The sequence below is a fragment of the Phragmites australis genome, chromosome 15 (assembly GCF_958298935.1).
Source record: "Phragmites australis chromosome 15, lpPhrAust1.1, whole genome shotgun sequence".
NCBI lineage: Eukaryota > Viridiplantae > Streptophyta > Magnoliopsida > Poales > Poaceae > Phragmites > Phragmites australis.
The window spans coordinates 4,482,534-4,506,506 of record NC_084935.1 but is presented as its reverse complement, the minus strand read 5'-3'; the positions used below and the strand labels follow the sequence as shown (position 1 = coordinate 4,506,506).

The window sequence follows — 23,973 nt, the reverse complement described above, 5'->3', positions numbered from 1 at the left end:
GAAGCTGCCCTTGCAGGGTGTAACGTCCTGAGTTTTAGCATATTAGTTAATTGCAAAACTTACTTCAAATTAAAAAATTGTAATTAATTAAACCAAATAAATATCAAGTAAAAGTGTATATGAATATATATATATATATATATATATATATATATATATATATATATATATATATTAGGTTGGTTAAGTACTCCGAAATGCACCACCTTAATTTCTAAATAAACCCCTCCATTGAGTTTATTCATATGTATTTGGTTTATTGTTGTTGTGGTTCTTGGTGTGGAGATTAGAATTTGAATGTCTCAAATTCGAATCTACTCTTAGTTTTCGTTCAGGTCAACTCCAATTTGAATTCAAATCATTTTGATTCAAATCATCTTCCAAATCTCAGAGCTTTACTCCCAAATCCAAATTCAAATCCCTCATTTGAAATTATCCCAAAAATATTTTTTCTTTTCCTTTTCTCTATTTTACCTCGGGCCTAATCTCATTCTCTTCTCAGGCCGTCTTTCCTTTCTCCCGCGCCTGCACTGCTACCGCGATGCCGGCCCAGCTCCCACGCACGTCGCCTGCTTGCCCATGCAATCTGTCTAATTTTTTGCTTCTAAATCTGTCTAATTTGTGACTCTTTGATGTGCTTTGAAATTTGCGTAAGATTGAGTAAAGTCTAATGGAATTTTTGCGTTATTAAATTTTGGATTACACCCACAACCCGTTGGGAAGTATGGAGACTTATTAGTGGGGACAACAAACTAGTGCCCCTCTCTCTCTTCTCCTCTCTGTAACCACTAACCAGTGCATCTCTCTCTCACTCAGCAGCTCTCTCTCCCCCTCGAGTGTTTCCTCATCTCCACCTCTTCAGGTGATGCACTTCTTGATCCCCTTCCCCCTCGTCGTGCGTTGTGCCCCTTTTGTAAATTGGCGATTTGAAGGTTCGATTTGATAAATTTGTGCCTTTTATCCCCCGATCTATTCAATTTGATGGGTGATTTGTTCATTTTTCCCATTGTTCCCGTGGGGTTTAGGGTTTGACTACATGTCATTTTTGTGTTTTTAGGGTTGGGTCATGTTAGAGAAAGGATCTCGGTGGAGGAATTGAGTAGCTCAAATCCTATTCGAGTGAGTAGTGTTTCTCTATTCATGAAGGTTTGTGCCAAATCCTCCTTTTTTGTCTTTTTTGTTACTATTCCTATTTTTTGTATAGGTATTTCGGTAGTACGATGAGCCGTTTTTTGCAGATCAATTGCATTGGAGAGTGCATTTCCCGGTGAGTACTGATATGTTCTTTCCATGTTGTTTAAGCTCTTCACTACATATATATGTTTTTGATTGCCGTGGAGGGATGGGGATGGGGTTGCTGGTTAGAGTGTTCTAATCCCCTTTATAAACATGCTTGTTGCTGCTTTTTTATTGTTTCACTGTACTTCTTCCTGAGCTAGCAGAAAGAAAGCGCATTTTGGAGCGTTTAGTGCAGGTTGAATAAATTCTTGCTTTCAGCTTAATGAGAGTGGAGTGATATTTTAAAGGTAATCTTTCATGCTGCATATTATCTAAAAATATTTTTATTGATTCACCCACGGGGCATGTTTTTGAGTTGAGGAACGTCAGTTTGTGTGTGTTCAACTTTTAAATTAGGTCATTGATCTTTTTTATTCTTAAGATGTTTAAACATAGAGATAAACGGTTACAATGTGAAGATATTTTTCATCCAAAACCATTGATTGATTTTATGCATTCTATTGACTGCTTGATCAAAATTTGTGGCAATTCCCCTTAAATGATTTCAATGGACATTCTAGAACTTTTCTTATTTTCAACACAAGGTTTGTAAAAGAAGATTCGAAATGGATGCATGTATGTGCTTTCTGTCGAGGTTGTGTCTAGCTAGGGTCTAGTCCAGCTAGTATTTTTATCCTTTCCCCTCTAATAAGCAATATATGGTCTCGGTTATTTGAAACATCTATAAATACTCTACGTTCACATGTATGCATTCTATAATTTTTGACATTGACGAGCTTGAATTGTATATGGCATGTATGTGCTACTACCATGTTTTATTCTGTTATACCTTAGCTCTCACATGTTTTATTCTGTTTATACCTTAGTTATGTTATGTTTATTAGGAATTCCCTCTTAAAAAAACTAAATAAAGGGTATTCTCTGAATTTGTTAAATGTGAATCACCGTATCCAGTTTAGCTTCAAATACACTTGATTTGTATGTAACTTATATTAATTGTTCGATAATAAGGTATATTGTTGAATAGAACACATAAGCATGCTTAAGCATTATCTGAATATGCTCAAGTACACTTGATTTTGTTGTCTACTGACAAAATTCACATGTCTGTATTATGAATAGCAGTACGTGTTTGTCTATATTTTTATTAGGTTATATTTTTTATAGTACATTTGTATTCTTGTTAGGTTACATTTTTATCTCTACCTCTATCTATATCTCTATATCTAAATCTCTGTTTATGTGTAACTCTCTATTTATTTCTCTCTCTGTATGTTTCTCTCATTTTCTACATGTATCTCTCTCTTTCTGTCTACCTCTCTCCACATATGTCTCTAACTCTCTATTTATGTGTAGCTCTTTACATACATCTCTCTCTCTCTGTATATGTCTCTCTCTATATCTTTCTCTCTTTCTTTGTGTGTATCGAAGAAAGTGGGAATTCGATCTAACAGTCGTCGGATATTATTTTATTCTAGTACATAGAACACGAAATAGATACAATAGATCAAGTCTCTATTACTCTATCTCTATTTCTGCTTCTCTACCTCTCTCTTCCTCTACATTTCTCGCTCTCTATTTATCTATTTCTCTCTTATTCTCTATCTCTTTTTTTTTCACTCTCTCTCTCTCTCATTCACTCTTTCTTTCTACCCCCTCTCTCTATTTATTTCTCTTTCTGTATCTATGTATCTCTCTCTATCTCTATATATTATTGTCTTGTCTCTATATATTTCTATCCCTCTCTCTTTCTATATTAATCTCTCTACTCCTCTTATTCTCTAATTTATCTCTCTTTCTCTTTATTTATGTTTCTCTATCTTTTTATCTCACTTTTATAGCTATATCGGTTTATTTGTCTCATAAATTTTATAAACTATGAATATATGTGCTACGTTTCAGGTATGTATGGGATGACCTTATTTATGTTGATTTTTCACACATTCAAGATTGGTTATCCATATGAAAGAAAACAATGCGTAAGTTTCTTGAGTTGTGGTTATTACTATGTTTCTATCATCTCTTTATTCTCATGATTTTGTTTATATAGTGTTGATTACGGTGTTTTTTAATCAACTACATTGAACTGTGGAATATCGGTGCGGAGTTGGTAGATGAGTTATCTCAAGATGACATTAAGAACATTCGAGTTTAAATTGTCAATGATTTGTTGTTCAATAACAACATTGCAAACATAAGTGCAACTAAGAATTACTATTTTTAATTCACATGTTGATATGTTATGATTTGTTCCACCATAGTGCTTGCAAAAATCATACTTTTGTTTCTTTTTTTTATCTGATATGCTTCACAGTTGGCATCAATCTTTTTTGTTTGATGTTGGTGATCTTCCTTTTATAATTATTATGTTTGGATCTACCAATTACACCGTTAAATATGAGTCTCCATATACGTTCTCTATTTGTTTGTATATTTACTTTTCCTTCAATGTGATTGTTTGATGTTGCTCACCAAGCAATCGTAATTTTGTGATTACTATGTTCGGATCTTCTTTTTGGTGGGACTATGTGTTTGTTATATTTTGGCTATAATGGTGGAACTGGTTGTACAATTGCTGTGAGAAATTAAAGGTGGAGTGGGTGGATTGTTAGCCATGTCTGTTAGCTTATTGTTTGAGCATGTCTGCTACACTTGTGATGATGGAGTTTCTAATTTCATTGCTATTGGATTTTGGGCTTTTTAACCCGTTACGTTAATAGTCAACTTATTTAAGAAATATGATATACTTTTTGTTTAATATCTATCCGATTTTTCTTTTCACATATGATAGCTTTCTATTGGCTGAAAATTTGATAGATTTTGGCTTACAAAATTTGTCAACAAATAGCTAGACAGTTCAATCAATAATATTATGACAGGGGCAAACAAATTTTAGAGGAAAAATAATTAAAAAACAAAAAAACTGAGGATGCATCTCTATATATGGAAGTAAATAATGGTGTATTAATACTTTTTAATGCTGATATGTCTATTAATTGCAGGTTTTCAAATTGATTGAAAGTTTTCAATCAATTGAGAGGAGAGGAGACGGGAACCAACTTTGATGGTGAGTCATTTAATCATGTAAGATATACGGTAGAGATCGATTGAATCTGACAACTCATCTATTTTATAAGTATAGATATAGATATACAGAGTCACATGTACACAAAGATAGAAAGGTGCCAAAAATGAACTAAACAAATAACCGTGGGCCCAACCCGAGTTGCTTTACCAATCCACTCGCCATGGTCCATGGGCCCTTCCGATCGTTACTGGCCCGGTTCGAGCCAACCGAACTCGAAAAAGTCCGGCACTCCCCGGTCCCCACTACCAGGTCGGAGCCACGTCTGACACACCCACCCCCGCGCACACAACACAAAGACCAATCAAACGAGAGGAGCAAGCAGCCAGTCCAGTGGTCGGCGAGTCGGACACGCCTGAACCCTCCGTTTCCGACTCGTCTCCGCATCGCGCGAGGCGGTCGTCTGCGGCGCACGATGGCGGCGGCAGCGGCTCGGGTTCCCCCGGTGGCGGCGGCGCGGGTGGGGCTGCTGTACGACGAGCGGATGTGCGCGCACGCGACCCCGGACGGGGAGGAGCACCCGGAGAACCCCGAGCGGCTGCGCGCCATCTGGCGCAAGCTCAACGCCGAGGGCATCGCGTCCAGGTACGGTGCTGGTGGCTGCTTGTCGCGCCCCGCTCCCCGAGTTTAAAGAGCAGAGTGGTTTTGGCCGGGATCGGAGAGGCGTGTGCTGGCTTTGGTGTTCACCGCTCCGTCCAATGGCCTGGGAGGGGAGCCGCTGCGTCTGCGTGCCCCTTCACTGTAGTTGCTTTGCTCGTGCTGCTGCTGTAGCCGTGTCCATTTGGATCTCGTTGGCCTCGTTTGCGCACAAATTAGTTTGGAAAGTGTTGGGAATTGGGATTCATCATTTACCTGCAGACTTAGGTCTTAAATCTGAAATGTCCAAAATACAAAAACTGCTGGAACAGTGGACGGATGGTTATACATTGGTTGAAACAATGCATCAACTCCTAGTAAAAAATAATGCATCGGTTATACACTTAGGAAGTAAATTATGATTCACGGTAATTGTGTGATCTCTGATGATGGATCTCTTGCTTCTGTGCAGCAACTTCAATGCCAGTAAACTTAAGCTTAAACGTTGGCATTAGAACTTATGTGCTGCCTATTTGGTCCGCTGTTTTGTTTAGCTTAGTGCTTACTCTTACTGACGATGACAGTTGGGTTCTTCAACGCTACTGTAACGTAATTATCTTCCAGGTGTGTGGCCCTTAAGGCAAAGGAAGCCGAGGACAAGTACATAGCTTCTGTTCATAGCAAGAACCATATAAAGCTGATGAGGGAAATCAGCTCGAAAAAGTATGATTCCAGCAGAAACAAGATTGCTAGGAAATTCAATTCGATTTACTTCAACAAGGGCTCCTCAGAGTCTGCTTTACTTGCAGCTGGTTCTGTCATAGAGGTAATTTTACATCTATTTCCTGCAATGCATTAGCACATTTCCTACTTTTCTGTAGCTATCATGTTCCATCTTATTGGGGGAAAATAACTGAAAAGTGGCTTATTTGGCAAATAGGTAGCTGAGAAGGTCGCTGCTGGTGAGTTAAGTTCTGCTATTGCTCTAGTCAGACCTCCAGGCCACCATGCAGAACATGACAAGGCAATGGGATTTTGCCTCTTCAACAATGTGGCAGTTGCAGCTAATTATCTCTTAAACGAGAGGGTACATATTTGAAACTTCCATGTTGATTTTTTTTGTTTATATCAAAAGGTTCTACCAATGGCCATCACTTCCTACATAGGAACAAGTGCCACATTTTGTTTGCATGCAATCTAATACAAGGTGTGTTCACTTTCAAACTTTATTCTTTCTATTGCAGCCCGATTTAGGTATCAAGAAGATATTGATTGTCGATTGGGATGTTCACCATGGAAATGGCACACAGAAAATGTTTTATAATGATCCTCGTGTATTGTTCTTTTCAGTTCACAGGTTTGACAAAACACCTTAACATTGCTTTGCTAGTTTTGTTTAGACTTCAGACTAGCTTCATTACCTTTACAGTACGATTGTGATAAAGTTACAGCAGTTGTTTTCCCTTCTTTTTGGAGACTGATTGATCTTGGAATAGCCATAGTATCCAGATCATGCTTTCCTTTACATGCAAACACTGGGTACTTGCTGTTAATAGAGAAATTTGAAACCTACAATGATTATCTGCATGGTATTAACAAACTTGTTTAAGATAGAGCAAGCTGGCCTTATTTTAATGCTGTTGGATATTATATTGTAGTCCAGATGGATTAATGCCTGCATTCCACCAATTCAACTTGATCATTCATTACTAGCCCTTCACAATATGAAAATCAATCAAATCAAAATTTTGTATCACTCCAAGAGTTGTCTGATCGACATGCTGCTCGCATAATCTCTTGAGCAGTACAACAAAATCTAAATTCTTTAGCCTAATCGGTTAGTACAGCGTAATGTGCGAAGAAACCCATCAATTATTTTTGCATTTGGAACTTGGAAGAATACGGTATTCATATTGTGATAGGAACTGAGCCTAACTCAGTCTGTGGGAGGTGTGTGTACACCCGACTAGGATTGGGTCCCTTTCAGCTTGAATTTGGCTGTCTATTTTCAACCCCCCCCCCCCCTAATCCATGATTATTCTAGATCTGAACAATCATTTCGTTGCATTTGCCTTTAATACCTAAGGTGGCTGAATTTTACATGATAGATTAGGATGGATCCACATATTGTAACCTGAGATGTGTGGGTAAGGCCTCTCCTTGAACTATCCAACCAGTCCCGTTGGTATGACAATTAAAGTTACAGATTTAGGATGCCATTGCTATTTGCATGATTATAGAAGATAAGTTTTATTTTTGGCTTGTTGAAGTTTTAATAAATTGTAAAGATACAGACCCCTTTTTTTGTTCTTTGGCAATATGGAGCACTTTCACTGGTGTATTAGTCTAAGTTTTTGGATGTATTAGTCTAAGTTTATTACTTAGTATCACCTCTTCCAAATGCAACGCTATTGTATACACCTTGCATTTGAGGGGGGTGTTAGGAATATAAAGTCCTTATCCGTTACGTATAGGTTACTAGAGTCTTTATCTTGTACTCCCTCATGTACTCTATATATTACCCCCATGGACTACTATTGAATACAAGTTGCTATTCCTAACACAATCAACATAATCAATTGACTCTTGGATGAGAAGCTATTAATTTTGGTGCATGGCTGTTGCCAACTTAATGATGCTGAAATCAAATATCTGTTGTTCTTATGTTTGTTCTGTAGGTTTGATTATGGAAGCTTCTATCCTGCTCAAGGGGATGCTTCTCATTGTTTTATTGGGGAAGAAGCTGGCAATGGGTATAATATTAATGTACCCTGGGAGCATGGGAGGTGTGGTGATGCAGATTATATTGCTGCATGGGACCATGTACTGCTTCCTGTTGTTGAAGCTTATGATCCTGATATAATACTGGTGTCTGCTGGGTTTGATGCAGGTATAGAGATGGAAGATTCTTTAGAACTCTTTTATTCCATTAACCTACCTACTCACTGCTTTAAACATTTACGTAAATTAAGGCAACATTATGCTAACAAGCTGTATTTTCTCAATATTCTATGGGCTAGCTGAGCACCGCTCGAACTAGTACATTAACTACCTGATGATTTGTTGTTGCATAATAAGTGAGATTTTCACTGAAGAATTTTTAAAATGTCGGAAGTTATTTTGGTATTGAACTGCAGGTACATTATATTGGAGTCTGTACTTTTGGTGTATCTATGTGATAGATCATGTCTGTTCTTATCGTTCATTGGTTTTGAGATTCTACTCTAATATTTGACTTCCATGGTTAGCACTGGGTGATCCTCTTGGTGGCTGCTGCATCACTCCAAATGGATATGCACTGCTACTAACAAAGGTATGCAGTTGCACAAAAAAAATGGCTTTTAATTGGATTTTCACCACATCGTGCACTCCCCTGTCCTTAAATAAGACATTAATCTTGCTTGAACTTTCAAAAAGAGTTCGTATGAGATGTAATAGGTTAAATGGATTGTCTATGCATCTTGAACTTTCAAAAGGCAGTAGTTCGATTTCTTCTGCTTCAGTAATTTCTTATTTTGTTCTTAATGCTCTTCTGTTACCTGTTAGAATATTTTCATTTGATCTCTTCCATTTATCTAATATTTTCTCTATACATCTTGGACTTTCCACTGTGCTGATCAACACTTGCGCTTGTCCATTGCTTGCTCTGCTTATATGTATGACAAATCCTGCAGCTGTTAGGATTTGCTCAAGGAAGGATAGTGATGGCCCTTGAAGGAGGTTATAACCTTAGGTCCATAGCATATTCAGTTTTTGCTTGTGCAAAAGTTTTGTTGGGAGACAAATTCACATTTAATTCTCCAGAGATGCCGCCATTCGAATCTACATGGAGAGTTATACAAGCGGTAATGATCTGCATGCACTATTGCTATATAGTTCCTTACTTTCTGTGGATGTCTATAGTTATGCTTTGCCTTTTGAATCCCACATTGACCAGGTACGCAATGAATTGAAGACATGCTGGCCTGTTTTGAGTAGTAAGCTGCCAAAGAATGTAACATTGAGGATTGGGCCTTCACCGAATGATGTACATTTCCCCTTTCTGATTTTCATACCTGGAGACTTGGACTTGGGCCCTGTTTGGCCTAGGCTAAGATTAATGAATTTTGCTTTGGTGTATGAGATGTGCATCATTTAGCTCAAATTGAGCTATATTTTCTGGAAACTTGACCCTATCCTCCCAACCTGTTTTTTTCTGGAGATATGTCGTAACAATAGTCTCAGCTTGCGGCCCATTGTTAGATCGGAACTTTTGGTTCAGGGTTTAATACTGTGTCAACTGTGTTAAGCAGCTCAGTTGACGGGCTATTTACATATTATCGTTTCGTAGCCCAACTGATGAGCTATTAAGAAAATAGATTTCCTTATATGCCATTAAATGAATATGAAATCCTCAAATCCCTCTGTGCAAGGCTGACAATTTGGGTCCAAGCCCACATGTCATATCGTTGAGACATTCATTAAAAAATGCTGATAAATGCATCACGCGTATTGCTATGTCCTAACTCCTGAGACGCCTCATTGTTAGAAAACACATGTGCGAGTTATATAGCATTTGATTTATCATCTTAAACTATCTTGTGTTAATTATCTCACATTTGATTTATCATTTATGTGCCGCACTGCATGGAGAATCACTGACAGTTGAGAAAAAAAATTATAGAGAAACATTAATCCAGTGGTCGGACTTGAATAATTTTTTCCTTTCGTGTTTCCTTTTGGGAATGAACAGCTCTACGCTTCCTCTGGTTGTGAGTCCGATGGCGAAGATGTTAATGAGCTCTCTGGTGCTGTTTCATCCGTCAATATTATTCAAGTTGCTGATGATGCTGTAAGTGAGCGACTCTCAAAAATGAAACTTGATGAAGACAACCATGCAATGAAGGCTACCTCAAGTTGCTCAACAGCAGAGCAACAGCAACATCCAACTGATTCAGTTGGAGCACATAATGATGCATCTGTGGTGGTATCCAAAAGAATATCCGATCTATCTGTCACTTGGCGATCAGTTTTATCAAGAACTTATGTTTGGTATTCCAGCTTTGGTTCAAACATGTGGAAGCCAAGGTTTATGTGCTATATTCAAGGGGGAAAGGTAAAGTTCAATACTCAATGTTTTTGCACGGACCATTAGTTCCTTTAGTCATTGTGTTCTGCTTGTTAGATGTCATTGCATTCGTGGCCTCCATGATTTTTTGGGGATATATTCCAATACTTTAGGAATACATTAGTTTCCACTGTTTTCTTTCATATGGTCCTCGATGCTCTTTTATAGTAAGCAGTATGCTTTTAGAGATAAATTTGCTATTTGTTTTGAACTGGAACAGGTTGAGGGTATGAGTATACCATGTTGTGGATCACGTGACACAAGCTCACCAAGAGGAACCATGTGGAAGACTGTTCCTCACAGGTTGCTTTTCGGTAGATCCTCTACCCCCTGTTGGGGCACTGGTGGTGTTGCTTTTCTCAACCCTGAGATAAATTACAATGAGAAGTCTTATGTCTTCATGTATAAAATAACGTATGTATGTTGTAACTACATTTACATGTTCTTGATCCTTGAATTCGGGCAGGGTGGCATGTTATCATTCTGTTAGTGCTCCGGATCTCATCTAATCTGTCCCTGTTCAACAGGCTTGAGCAGTTCAATGATGTCTTGTTTCAAGAGAACCGTTTAGTGCTGGAGAGCAGCAAAGATGGAAACATTGAGTATCCTGACTCTCCTTTGATCGGTTCATCTGAAATGGAGTTTATGTCTACAAACAAAGCTCTTCATCTTGAACCTATTAAGGTTTGATCTGCTTGTCCCACTTCAACAATTGTACCCTTCCCCTTCGCATACAGTTTTCTATATGTTTCTAAATGAGATTAAATAACATTGTGCTGTTGAGAACATCACTCTTAAAACATATGTGACTGTTGTTCCAGCAGCTTATTGATAAATGACAACACTTTTTTCCATGGCAGCATAGGCCACTTTTACCTTGATGATTCCCTTTAAAATCTCAAGGTTGATGTCTGTACAAACTACAAACTATTAACCTTGATCTGCTTAGCAAGGAAATGCCAATACCAGCCTATTTGGGTTTTCAAGTTCATCTTGGCTTAGAAATGCTTGTGTGGCCAGGGCGCCAAAAGGCTTACTGGGATGAATGTTGTGATCCTATTTGTTTGAAACTCTTTTGACATCTTGAACAACATTAAAAAGAATTCTAATTTTAGTATGCTAGAAACTGAAAAGGTAAAATAACAGTTTCATGTCATCAATGGACAAATTTCCAACCCAGCCTCCGTGAACGTAATTCTGACACTATATTTAATTTCCGTTCCGTCCTCTATGTGACACACAATGTCACGGATTCTGGAATATAGCTAATGTCTGAGATGAATTTCCTGCAGGATAGCTGGTACTCGAATGTACTTTATCTTGGAAAGGAGGATGACCTTCCAATTCTTAGTATGACGTGAGTCTCCCTTTCTTCATTAAGTCTTTCCTGACAATGGTCACTTGCAAATGGCGATTCAATGCGAATATTCGAAGGGTGGTGAGCGGTCATAATACGCCTTGCCTGAATGTGATGTTGAATTAATTTCCCTCTTATTTCTGCAGATGCCCCTCGTCAGATATCGAGCGGTACAAATCTGGTGAGCTACCATTATCACCTCCCTCGAAGACCTACGCTGCCACTCTGATAAAGGGGCTTGTGGAAGGGAACCAGCTAGATGAAGCCGAAGCCGCCAGTTACATCAATGTTGCAGCTGCAAGAGGCTTGTGAAGGCCGCTTCACCATGTGTTCTGTACAGACAATAGGGAGGGATTGCTAGGTGTGTAAAGATACCAGCTTGATTGGGAACTAGGGTTGCTGTCTAGGGTTCATTATCCGCAAATGGAGAATCTGGATCCGATTTGAACTGGGCAGGATCGTTGGAGCCTGCCCTTAGCTTGATCATTGGTGCTCTCCCTGCATTGTTTAGTTGAGGGGTTGAGAAACACGAGTGGCGAAGTTGCAGCAGATGCAACGCTGGTGCTTTGTCTAACGTATTTGGCACGGTATGCCCGTGAAATTGTTTCTGCTGGTGTTGCCCATAGCTTCCTGATGAAAGGGAGGCCTATTGTTACTATTGTTTTGGTGGTGAACTGATGCTGCTGCACTGAAACATAAGGCGCAGAGCCGCAGAGCGCTGTCTTGGTTTTGCTGGGTGCAGAAGGCAAGGGGCGTGCGCGAGTGCGTCGGCATCGGCGCACCGCGCGTGTCGTGCGCACCCGCGGCATCAACCCAAGTCTACTGCCAACGCTGAGCTGCGCGTCGGCCGCTGAGTAGCTCCGCGAGACGGATGCGTGTGCCGTCGCTATATGTGAAGAGCACCCAAAAAGAAAAATCGCTAGAAGGAGGGCTCGAACCTCCGACCTTATGGTTAACAGCCATACGCTCTAACCAACTGAGCTATTCCAGCTTCTTGTCACTATTTGGCATAGTAAAAAATATTCAATAGTTGAGTAAATAGTAATTGAGCAAAGGTCTTCAAAAGCAGGGCACGAAATACAAAATCGTATCCATCTGATTTTTCATTACAACCCGCCCCGCATATTGCTCATCGTCTAGAGTCGAGATAGTCCACTATATAATTTTAGGTGGTTCATGCTTCGCATGAAAAAACGAAAAATTGCATGCATGCAAACCTCAAACAGAGATCACGGCAAGCTCCTGTTGCTAAGGCTTAAACCAGCCAAGCCGTTGTTGAACTTGAACACTCCACTGGTTGTAGCGGTATCATCAGCCGGCGTTGTTGAGGCGAGTCGGGCGGCAGTGAATGGCCTGGCTGCCAACGCCGCAGCTCCACGAGATTGAGAGGCAGAACCCATGCCGGCATGCCGCAGCTCAACTATACCCTCATCAGCCGGTCAATTTACAGGCATTGCTACCTTATCATGTTATAATGTCAAATTCATGGTGCGATGAACAATCTCAGGACATCACCTTAACAGGTTAACTGACCTTGATTCCTCAACAGAGAATATAACTGCAACCATTGTGAAAAGCATCACATTACTTGTCTTGAAACATCACGGAAAAACTAAAGCAATACATGATGTATAACCCTAAGACCTAAAAAAGTTTTTATTTGATCCAAATAGCACCATCTTGGCGCAAAAAGATTGGCAGCGGAGACTTAAGGGATGCAAGTACGCAACACTCTCATCTTATCTATGTTCTGCTGCTTTCTTATCGTCAAAGAAGTCTTCCCCCAACAGGTCGTCTTGGCCATTATACTGAACCTTGTTAGCCCCATAGCCCATGGCCTGGCCACCAGAAAATTCACCAGCACCGCCACTGCCATTGTAGCTTCCGCCGGTCGCATTTCCAGCAAAGTTGTTGTCGTTGTTGCGACCAGCAGCACTGAAACCTCCACCGCTGAAGCCGCCACCGATTTCACCAAAGGTTCCACCACCGGCAGCTCCAGTGTTGCACTTCCCTGCACCATAGGTGTTGGGAGCATTATACCCACCAGAGTTTCCATCAGAATTGCCGGAGGTACCATAGCTTCCATTGCCAGCATATCCGCCACCAGAAGTATTCTTGTAGTTGCTAACATAACCACTACCAGTAGCTCCATCACCGTAACCACCATTGCCGGTATATTCGCCACTAGAAGCATTGTTGTAGTTGCTAGCATAACCACCACCAGTAGCTCTATCACTGTAACTGCCATTGCCGGCATATCCACCACTGCTACTGCCATACGTGCCACCATATCCACTGCCATTGCCGGCATATCCACCACTGCTACTGCCATACGTGCCAGCACCATATCCACTGCCACCGCCACCGCCACCGCCAGCACCATATCCACTGCCACCGCCATGCCCGCCAACACCATATCCACTGCCACCGCCGTGCCCGCCAGCACCATATCCACCGCCACTGCCATACCCACCAGTAGCATATCCACCTCCACCACCATAACCAGAGCCGAACACACCACCTCCGCGTATTCCGCCAGCACGGTCATTGGCATGGTTCACCTTTAAAGTTCGTCCTTGAAGGTCCTGTATCAGATGAAATAGTTCATTAGTGACAAGTATCTATAGTGTGTAACTAAAACAACTTTTCAAATAACTTGTAATGGTTTGACAGGGTAAATAATTTTTTTTCAGAAAAAGAATCAAGAGTATTCACTTTTACAGGTAAGCAAAATATCCTAGGCACAAACTAACGTAGTAGAAACAGTAGTAAAATTATTAATAGGAACGATTTATCTCATAAGCTGCTCTGATCTGTAACTCTTTTAGTGCTGATGACCATAACAACTGGATTGTTGGATCAGGAAACTAAAAACCAACCACTTAAAGATTCCTTACAAGAAAATATTTCCAATCGTAAGCCACAACTCACCAAAAGGTGTCTAGAATAGGATATGTCATTCAAGACCACCACCACCAACAACAAAAAAGCCTTTAGTCGCAAGCAAGTAGGGTTAAGCTAGAGATGAAATGCAACAAGAAGCACACATGATATTTCTGTCAAGACCATTACTTGTATATCTGGTAGAATATTAAACAATGTTGTAAAGTAACGGGAAGAAATTAGTCCAACATTGTGGTCATCTGAAAATTAATGGTTAACAGGTACTTATTTCATTTAGTCAGCATGATGCGCAGCTAAATTTAACAATTCAATGTAACCAGAGAGGTAGAAATTGGAATTCCAAGGGTGGATCGGTGCCGATTGTCAGACCACTATTTCAGATCAGTGACAAAAACTCGATCTTGGCTGACAAAAAATACCTTAATTGCATTGCCTGATCTGACCTAACGAAACAAATTCAATAACTGAAAATTTGCGGTGCTATTCCTCAAATGAAACCATGGAACCTAAGGCTTGGGGATTATTTTGCGAGTGAGGCAATGCAAAGGATATAGAACAAAACAATAAACATGAATGTCATACCTTGCCATCCATGGCAGTAATTGCAGCTGCGGCTTCTTCGCTGGATGAATAAGTTATAAATCCAAATCCCCTTGACCTCCCAGAGTCCCGGTCAATGATGATTCGAGCTGAATGCAATCCCAAAATAAAGAAAGGGTTAACAACGGACAACATGCCAAAAACAATACAAGTCACATACATATTGGACAAACAACCTTCAAGGACATCCCCATACTGCGAAAAGGCATCCTTCAGAGTGGTGTCATCTGTGGCATATGAGAGTCCTACAAACAGGTTGATTAGAAATTGTGTTAGATATTTAGACAGCATCAAAAGCACTAAATTACAAGTTCCATAGAAGGTAGCAGAGGAGAATAGTCCATCTGAACATACCTCCAACAAAAAGCTTTGAAGAAGACATGCATCTTACTGCCTGAAACAACGGCGAATTCGAGGACACTGAAGTTCTCTTAAGCACGTTTCCAATTCTACTAGCGAAAGCCATTGGTCAAATACGGGGGATTGCTACAAACCACGGGCCCTGAAATAAATACAAGGTGGTCACTTGTCAGAGACAAAACACAACTGCTCATGCAAATTGAACAACCCGAGCGATAAAAGAAAAGAAAAAAGAAGGTAAATTTCGTAGATGCTTGTGTTTATCCATCTGTAGCCGATCGGAGTCATGCTCCATTTAGTCCCCACCCCCAGTCCCAAATTTTACAAAGATCCAGATTAGATACTCGTCCTACCACGAACAATCGGGAGAACTGAAGAATCTGAAGCCGACAAGATCTCCGCACTCATACAGCCAACGCGCTAAACGGACATGAAAACATCGCAAACTAATAATCCAGACTCCAACAGCCCTCAACCATGCACCAAGAATTCAAGAAAACAGCAAGGCCGAACCCGAAGCGCCAGCCTCGAACCAAGACAACTCCGCGGAAGATACGAACGGCAGAGATTGTCGCGGCTACGATTCTGAAGACTGGAGCAAGGGTTTCATTTCGTTACCTCCGGAGCAGATGCCTCGCCGACCGCCCGTCCCCGCCTCAGGCTTGCGGAGCGGCGGCTTCCTAGTCCCCTCCTCAAACCCTACCGGTGGGCGCCAGGATGACCTCAAATTGGGCCGGGTAACGGAATAGCGACCAGGTGGGCCGGACGGCCCGGCCCATATGTGAATGGATGAGGAAAATTTAGGGAGATAATTCCCCGTGTGTCACAATGTTAACAAATTTTTTTATTTGCTATATTAGAAAATTATGATTCATTTTATATCATCATTTTTTTCTTTCTATGTATGCTATCGCTGTTATAATGGAGGTGACAACGATGGCACATCGGGATGAAAAACCTTTATTTTCATCGTTTGTGTCTCGCTATTATCACCTCTGTTATGACAGCAATGCGCTCAGGATATATAAAAAAATATTAGTAGCATCTAAGAGATCGTGTTTTTTCTCAGCAGCAAATAAAAATTTTCGTTAATATTTAATAGCACACATAGAATTATCTCAAATTTAGGCTCCTACACGCAGGCCCGGCCCAGATAACATTTAACGAACGGCCCAACTTCCTCCTTCTCCTTTGTTCAATCCCGGCCCTCTGATCCGGAACCAACGGCGCAGAACGAGTCATCGAGTAAACAACGCTTTATTTCTCTTCTTTTGGCCCTTTTCGAGATCAGGTTAAGAACATTTTTTTTATAATCACGTTAATAGCGATTAGGCAGATGTAATTACGTGCATCAAAAGAAATATTAGGCGAGAAATAAAACTGTACTGCTCAATTGGATATGCTTCCGGAAAGGCGCCTTTTCGCCTCCCTCCGTTCGTGGCTGCTCACCACCACTTCGATCTTGTTTATTTCAAAAAGAGGATAGGCAATTCGGCTAAGATTTTCCCAAATGCTCGTATGTCACGAGCAATCGGGGCGATCTTATCTGCCTGTCACCAGCGACAAAACGAGCTACCTAACTCCAAACCCATCCACTGATCTCATAAGACCTTCTAAATATATTTCCTTCGTTTTGTTAACTTTTCAATTTTTTTCTCCGTTCTTATTTTTTATTGTCTTTTATCTCCAATAATTTTACTTCAAAAGGATTCGTGAAAGTAAATGAGAGAATCATGTACTAAAAGAAATGGCTTTAATAATTCTTTCGTAACGGAAATCGTAAAAAAACCCGTTAAAACGCTAAAAAAAACAAAATTCCTCTAGAAAAAAATTCTAGATCCTAACAAAAATCAATTGAAGATCATCTTACTACGAATTTTCCATCGGGGGCGCAGGATTCTAACTTGGCAGATGCAGTCCATCCTAGTCGATGCGTGGCGCGTGCGCGGAGCCGTTCCATCGGCTTCCGGATTTGGTCCGCAAAAGCTACGGCACACACGAGATCGCAACATGCGATTCGAATTGGCACGTTTTCAAACGCGACGAGAACTGGGCTTCTTTTCAGTTGCGGCTGCAAGAGAAGTCCTGCTTTTCGGAGTGGAGGGGTGTGCCCCCGTTCCATTCAAGAAACGAACAAGCGTGCACGAGCAGTCCTGTGCAGAAATACAGGACGCTAATCTCCAGTTGTTTTCGCGCACGTGGAACGGGGACGCGCCATTTCCTCAGCAACGCACGACGACCTAACACGCGACGCGAAGTGGAGAGATGGTGGTGCGGAGGGAGCGAAGCCCCCTCCTTTTTCTTCAGCCGACTCCGTCCATCCACATTCGACGGCGAGCCAAAACGGCCTGTTTGGTTTGCGACACTGGGAAGCTAGATTAAATTTTGGTCATGTTTATCTAATTTTGTTAGCGTTTGGTTTGAAGTTAAAATTTAGTTACGTCTAAATTTTTTTGACCGTACCCGTCTACAATCAACTAACAACGATGACAAATTTTGGACGGCTGATTTGCCCGCTCGCATTTTAGCCGTGTTACAAAATGTTAATTTGATCACAAACTAAACAGTTGTTTTTAATTAAAATTTGATATTGTTCCAGCTTTCTTTCGAGCAAATCGCCCCGAGCGGGGACGAGCACCAGTACCGGTCACTGACGCTGGTCCCGGGGCCGCAGCGCGGGCGGGATGGGTAGCGTCGCTTTCGGAATTCCGAACCCCCACCGCGGAAAGCGACGGGTGGGAGGGGGCGCACCGAGAGACGTACCCGCCTCCGAGCGCGCGAGGATCCACTGTCCGATGGGAGTGGAGCGGGGAGGATGGAGAGCGCGGGGTAGGACCAGTCGGGTGCGTTTGGGCCGGTGCGAAAGGCGCCACGGCGGAAAGAAGAAAGAGGCCGCCTTTTCGCCAAATTGCACTCGGCCACGCGCGCTCCTGCTCCGGTGCGTTTTCCGGCTGGGTACGTTGCGTTGCTTGTATTTTCAGAAGAAGCCTTGAAAAGGACGCTCGTGTTGCAAAAAGGAAGGAATAGCTCCATTTCGCTCTCCTGATTTTGAATAAAAAGTGTCCCTAGGTGTAGAATGGCTTGTGTTACATAGAAGCAAAATACTCCATCCGATTATAAATGTAGATCGTTTTAGACTTGTGCACAGAGATTAAAAAAGTAGATCAAATGATCTTGTTGCCCTTTATTTATTCTGTATTGGAAAAGATAACGTATTTATTTGTGAGAGTGTAGCATTTATTAAACAATGGTAAGAAGGGAATAAATAAGAAAAAAATACATAGAAATTCGAGAATGATTTATATTTAGAGAATAGTTGATGAAGCTAAAACGATCTATATTTGCAATCAGAGGGGTATGCTGGTTTGAAAGTTACAACTACCTGAGCGATTGAGCCCTGTAGCATCCATTTGAATGTTTTCTCACTTTTTTTGGAATGTGGTGACCATCACAAGATCAAAAATATGGTTGATCGGGCCATATTGTATCCATCTGAATGTTCGTGAGTTTAACATGCGAATGTTGCCATAATCACAATATCAAACAGGGGCATCTTTTTTATCTTCTACTTAATAGCTCAAACCAAATATCGTCTCGAGTTGATTGGTAACTAATATAATCTTCTTATTTTTCTTAAAATGAATAGAATGCATTGGCTTTATGGTGTGTCAAAAGATGTCAATCCATGTAAAAAAAACTATTTCTAAAGACTTTATGTTTTTCATTACAAGTGGCTTAGTTCTCATACCTATCACTCATTTTGGATTCGTGTCTTCATTGTTGACTCTAAAATATCATGTCTCTACTTTTTCGTGCGATCATATTCAATTACTCGCACAATTATATTCCCTCTTTTACACCTCTAAAACCAGCATCACCCTCCCACCCAACCTCCTTCCGCACTTCAATGTCACATCTCTTCATCACATTGCACCCTTTCCCTCCTTGGTCGACGCCTACATTCCCATCCTAAATGTGCTACCTGTTGATAACGAAGTGAACTAAAAGTTAAACACCATGTCACATACGATCAACAAGACACCATATTACGATTCTTATTTCGTTTATAAGGTCCACCTTGCATTCCGGTATCTATTGTCATGCATAGAGACAATGAAAAAACTAGAGCATATGTTGTCATATGCCAAGTCTTTAGCTATTTAGCTGATAATGTCATCACTGCGCATAATAAGTTTTCAAGTTAACTTCATAAATGTCTAGATTCTATCATTTAAACGCAATTGCTTTCAATCTTTCACTTCCGAGAGAGCGAGTCTTAGCTTGTTTGGCAAGTCGGCTGGTGTGCGATGATGCCCGCCAACATTTGAGCTCCATTTGACGTATGTGCTCATTCATGCTCGAGTTAAGCTAGGATATGGTACACATATGGAGCATATGAAGAGTGTGTGGTGTGTATGCATAGTATGTGTTCTTTGTACCATTAAAAAAATATTTTACTTCCGATAAGACTAAGAATTGACATGTTTTCTCTTTGATGTGATGAATTGGGATGCTATAATCGGTGATTTGTTTCGGATGCCATTCACTTTTCTAATAAGACTTTCTCCGTAATGCAATTATAGTAGCAGCAACAGATGGATGAAGAGCATCCCAAAACTATTACAGCATCGCTCTGTAATGCAATTTGCGAGTAGCCGGAGTCCTTCCCCGCGAACCACACCACACTGTGGGCAGTGCAACCCAGCAGCTCGCTCACATGCTCCAAGCTTCCAAACCACGCCACCCCCACCTCCACCCGAGGGCGCAAAACGCAAAACTCCGCCCGCCCCGAGGTCCCCGCCGCAAAAGATCCACGCGTGCCCTTCTCGCCTCCGGCCGCCGCCGCCTACTGCACTCCACCGCGGGCGGAAGGCCTAGGACTCAGGCGGGCCTCCCCCACTGCCCCGCCTCAATGCGACGGCGGCCCCCGCCGCCGCCGCCCATGGCCACCCCCGCGGCTCAAACCCTACTGAAGCTGCTGCCGCTGCTGCTGCTGCTCGGAGACGTTACCTCGGTTTCCGGCGGCGGCGGCGGCGAGCGCGATGCCCTGCTGAGGTTCAAGGCGGCGGTCACTGCCGACCCGGGCGGGCTGCTGCGTGACTGGACCCCGGACTCCGCGGACCACTGCTGCTGGCCGGGCGTGTCGTGCGGCGCGGGCGACGAGGTGGTGGCGCTGAATATCTCCTCCACGCCCGGGCGCGCGCTCGCGGGCGCGCTGTCCCCGGCCGTCGCGGCGCTGCGGGGCCTCCGCGTGCTCGCGCTCCCCTCCCACTCCCTCTCAGGCCCGCTCCCGCCCGCGATCTGGTCGCTGCGCCGCCTCCTCGTGCTCGACCTCTCCGGCAACCGCCTCCAGGGGGAGATTCCCGCGGCGCTCGCCTGCTTCGCGCTCCAGACGCTGGACCTCGCCTACAACCAGCTCAACGGCTCCGTGTCCACCGCGCTTGGCGCTCTCCCGGGGCTGCGGCGCCTGTCGCTTGCCTCCAACCGCCTCGGCGGAGCTATCCCTGACGAACTGGGCGGCGCCGGGTGCCGCAGCCTGCAGTTCCTCGACCTCTCCAGGAACCTGCTCGTCGGTGGCATCCCCCGGAGCCTAGGAAACTGCAGCGAGCTGGAGGCGCTATTGCTGTCCTCCAACCTGTTGGATGACGTCATCCCGCCGGAGATTGGTCGGCTTAGGAAATTGCGGGCTTTGGATGTGTCGAGGAACAGTTTGAGTGGGCCTGTGCCAGCGGAGCTTGGTGGTTGTGTTCAGCTGTCAGTGCTTGTGCTGTCCAATCCTTATGTGACGCCTAGTGGTTCGAATTTGTCCGATTACGGGGAAGTCGATGACTTCAATTACTTCCAAGGAGGGATTCCAGGCGCTGTCGCTGCGTTGCCGAAGCTTAGGGTGCTGTGGGCTCCAAGAGCTACATTGGAGGGAGAGTTACCGGGTAATTGGAGTTCTTGCCAGAGCTTGGAGATGATGAATTTGGGGGAGAATTTGTTCTCTGGTGGGATTCCTAAGGGGCTGGTGGAATGTGGGAATTTGAAGTTCTTGAATTTGAGCTCGAACAAGTTTACAGGTTCAGTTGATCCATCTCTGCCAGTGCCTTGTATGGACGTGTTTGATGTCAGTGGAAACCAGTTGTCTGGCTCAATTCCAGTATTTATCTCAAAGAACTGTCTTTCGTTACAGCCTCCATTTGATGACTTAGTGTCGGAGTATTCTTCCTTCTTCACATTTCAAGCACTTGCTGGCTTCATGTCATCCTCATTAACGTTGGGTACTGATTTGACCAGCTACCATAGTTTTGCCCGGAACAATTTTACTGGCACAATTACATCCTTGCCGCTTGCTGCCGAGAAGTTGGGGATGCAGGGGGCCTATGCTTTCCTGGCTGATGGGAATTATCTTGGCGGTCAGCTGCAGCATGGCCTCTTCGACAAGTGCAACAGCTCAAGGGGATTCGTCGTGGAAGTCAGCAACAACTTGATAACTGGAGAAATTCCTGCAGAGATTGGCTCATTGTGCAGTTCTCTTGTTGTTCTTGGTATTTCTGGTAATCAGCTTTCAGGTATGATGCCAACAAGTATCGGACAGTTGACTTATCTTATCAGCTTGGATTTGAGCAGAAACCGCCTTGGTGGCGAAATTCCTACTTCTATGAAGAATTTGCCACATTTAGAGCACCTCTCTTTGGCCCATAATCTTTTGAATGGCACCATTCCAGCAGATATTAATCAGTTGCACGCTCTGAAAGTTTTGGACCTGTCATCAAATCTCCTCACAGGGGTGATCCCTGGTGTGCTTGCTGACTTGACAAATCTCACTGCACTCCTCCTTGATAATAATAAATTTACTGGGAAGATTCCTACAGGATTTGCTAACTCAGCATCTCTTACCATGTTTAATGTGTCATTCAACAATTTGTCTGGTCCAGTGCCAACAAATGGCAACTCGGTTAGATGTGACAGCGTTATTGGGAATCCTTTACTTCAATCTTGTCACGTGTACACTCTGGCAGTGCCCTCAGATGCTCAGCAGGGTCGTGGTTTGAATTCGAATGACTACAATGGTACAACACCTTCAGATCAACAAAATGAAGGAGGGAACAATCCATTCAATGCAATTGAAATTGCTTCCATAACTTCTGCAACAGCCATCGTTTCTGTGCTCCTTGCACTGATCGTGCTCTTCATATACACAAGGAAGTGCGCTTCCCGAATGTCAGCTCGGTCTTCTCGAAGAAGAGAAGTTATAATCTTCCAGGATATCGGTGTGCCGATCACTTACGAGACTGTCGTTCGAGCAACTGGAAGTTTCAACGCGAGCAATTGCATTGGAAGTGGAGGCTTTGGAGCGACTTACAAGGCTGAAATTTCACCTGGAGTGTTGGTAGCTATTAAGAGGCTCTCGGTTGGGAGATTTCAGGGAGCCCAACAGTTTGATGCTGAGATAAAAACCCTTGGGAGATTAAGGCATCCCAATCTTGTTACCTTGGTTGGCTACCATCTTGGTGAGTCTGAAATGTTTCTCATATATAACTACTTGCCTGGAGGAAACCTTGAGAGGTTTATACAGGAGAGATCGAAGAGACCAGTAGACTGGAAAATGCTGCACAAGATTGCATTGGACATTGCAAAAGCACTTGCTTATCTGCATGATACTTGTGTTCCTCGGATCCTTCACAGGGATGTGAAGCCGAGCAATATTTTGTTGGACACAAACTATAATGCTTATCTCTCAGACTTTGGACTGGCAAGGCTCTTGGGAAATTCAGAAACCCATGCAACCACTGGTGTAGCTGGAACTTTTGGATATGTTGCTCCAGAATATGCTATGACTTGCCGTGTTTCAGATAAGGCTGATGCGTATAGCTATGGTGTTGTCCTGATGGAGTTAATCTCAGACAAGAAAGCCTTGGATCCATCATTTTCTCCTTATGGTAATGGGTTCAACATAGTTGCTTGGGCTTGCATGCTGATTCGTCAAGGCAGGGCTCGTGAATTCTTTATTGATGGTCTGTGGGATATTGGCCCACACGATGACTTGGTAGAGACATTGCATTTAGCAGTGATGTGCACTGTTGATTCGCTCTCTATACGACCAACTATGAAGCAGGTCGTTCAGCGGTTGAAGCAACTACAGCCTCCAATTCGTGAACACCGATAAAAGAAGCATAATTTACATATTCAACATGTAGAAGAAGGTAAAGATAGGCGTGACCTGTGCCCTTGATGATTTTTTTTTCTTCTAATCATCTGTTTGACTAGATTTTATCTTGTAGATGTAAGCTTTGTATGATATAGTTTTCCACTGAATCTCTCACTAATGTATCTGCAGACAAGACGAGCAGATGTAAATTAACAATCTTAATGCCAATTATTCCATTTAAGATTTTCTGATATGTGTTCTATTATTTTCTTTAGAGTGTATCCAGTGTATTAGTGTGTATACGACCCATATGTAAGTAGTATCAAGTACCAGCACGGGAGTAGCATATTTGAATTTGCCTTAAAAAAGTTGCTGTCCTTTTACATGCTATCATATTTCTATAATACTCCTCAATAGGTCTGTTTTGAATTTGTATATGAAGACCATAGTTTTCTTTTGGCCAATTAATGTAGCAAATAGACTGGATGCATATAGCCAAACAGGAAATCAAACATTGAATAGGATGTGATCCAATCATTTTTTAAGACCGTCAACAACATCCTTGTGGATGCATGTGCTCTTTCTCAAAATTTCTGCATTTTGGGTAAATG

General features: G+C 42.4%; 3 protein-coding genes and 1 non-coding gene across 6 annotated transcripts; 2 read left to right on the top strand and 2 right to left on the bottom strand.

Annotated features, from left to right (window-relative positions):
- The first annotated feature begins 4,608 nt into the window (after nt 1-4,608).
- On the top strand, nt 4,609-12,038 carry LOC133892046 (histone deacetylase 5-like). Its single transcript, XM_062332785.1, has 13 exons — nt 4,609-4,909; nt 5,525-5,726; nt 5,841-5,987; nt 6,145-6,257; nt 7,579-7,790; nt 8,149-8,213; nt 8,575-8,745; nt 8,838-8,927; nt 9,633-9,995; nt 10,228-10,421; nt 10,535-10,691; nt 11,300-11,364; nt 11,511-12,038. Exons 1-13 carry the CDS (start codon nt 4,740-4,742, stop codon nt 11,674-11,676), a joined length of 2,115 nt encoding a protein of 704 aa, XP_062188769.1. The 5' UTR covers nt 4,609-4,739; the 3' UTR covers nt 11,677-12,038.
- A 243-nt stretch (nt 12,039-12,281) lies between these two features.
- On the bottom strand, nt 12,282-12,355 carry TRNAN-GUU (transfer RNA asparagine (anticodon GUU)). Its single transcript has one exon. It is a non-coding gene; the product is annotated as a tRNA-Asn (tRNA).
- A 525-nt stretch (nt 12,356-12,880) lies between these two features.
- Nucleotides 12,881-15,966, bottom strand: LOC133892047 (glycine-rich cell wall structural protein 1.0-like). 3 transcript variants are annotated; one of them, XM_062332788.1, is made up of 5 exons: nt 15,847-15,966; nt 15,223-15,370; nt 15,045-15,113; nt 14,851-14,957; nt 12,881-13,949 (listed from the first exon to the last, which is right to left on the bottom strand). In XM_062332788.1, exons 2-5 carry the CDS (start codon nt 15,332-15,334, stop codon nt 13,104-13,106), a joined length of 1,134 nt encoding a protein of 377 aa, XP_062188772.1. In that variant the 5' UTR covers nt 15,335-15,370; nt 15,847-15,966; the 3' UTR covers nt 12,881-13,103. The 3 variants fall into 3 exon arrangements, with proteins under 3 accessions (XP_062188772.1, XP_062188773.1, XP_062188770.1); XM_062332789.1 differs by having other exon boundaries at nt 15,755-15,901; XM_062332786.1 differs by lacking the exon at nt 15,847-15,966 and adding an exon at nt 15,582-15,740.
- Nucleotides 15,967-19,819: 3,853 nt separating this feature from the next.
- LOC133892764 (LRR receptor-like serine/threonine-protein kinase RPK2) lies at nt 19,820-23,613 on the top strand. Its single transcript, XM_062333712.1, has one exon. It carries the CDS (start codon nt 19,946-19,948, stop codon nt 23,378-23,380), a length of 3,435 nt encoding a protein of 1,144 aa, XP_062189696.1. The 5' UTR covers nt 19,820-19,945; the 3' UTR covers nt 23,381-23,613.
- Nucleotides 23,614-23,973: the final 360 nt, after the last annotated feature.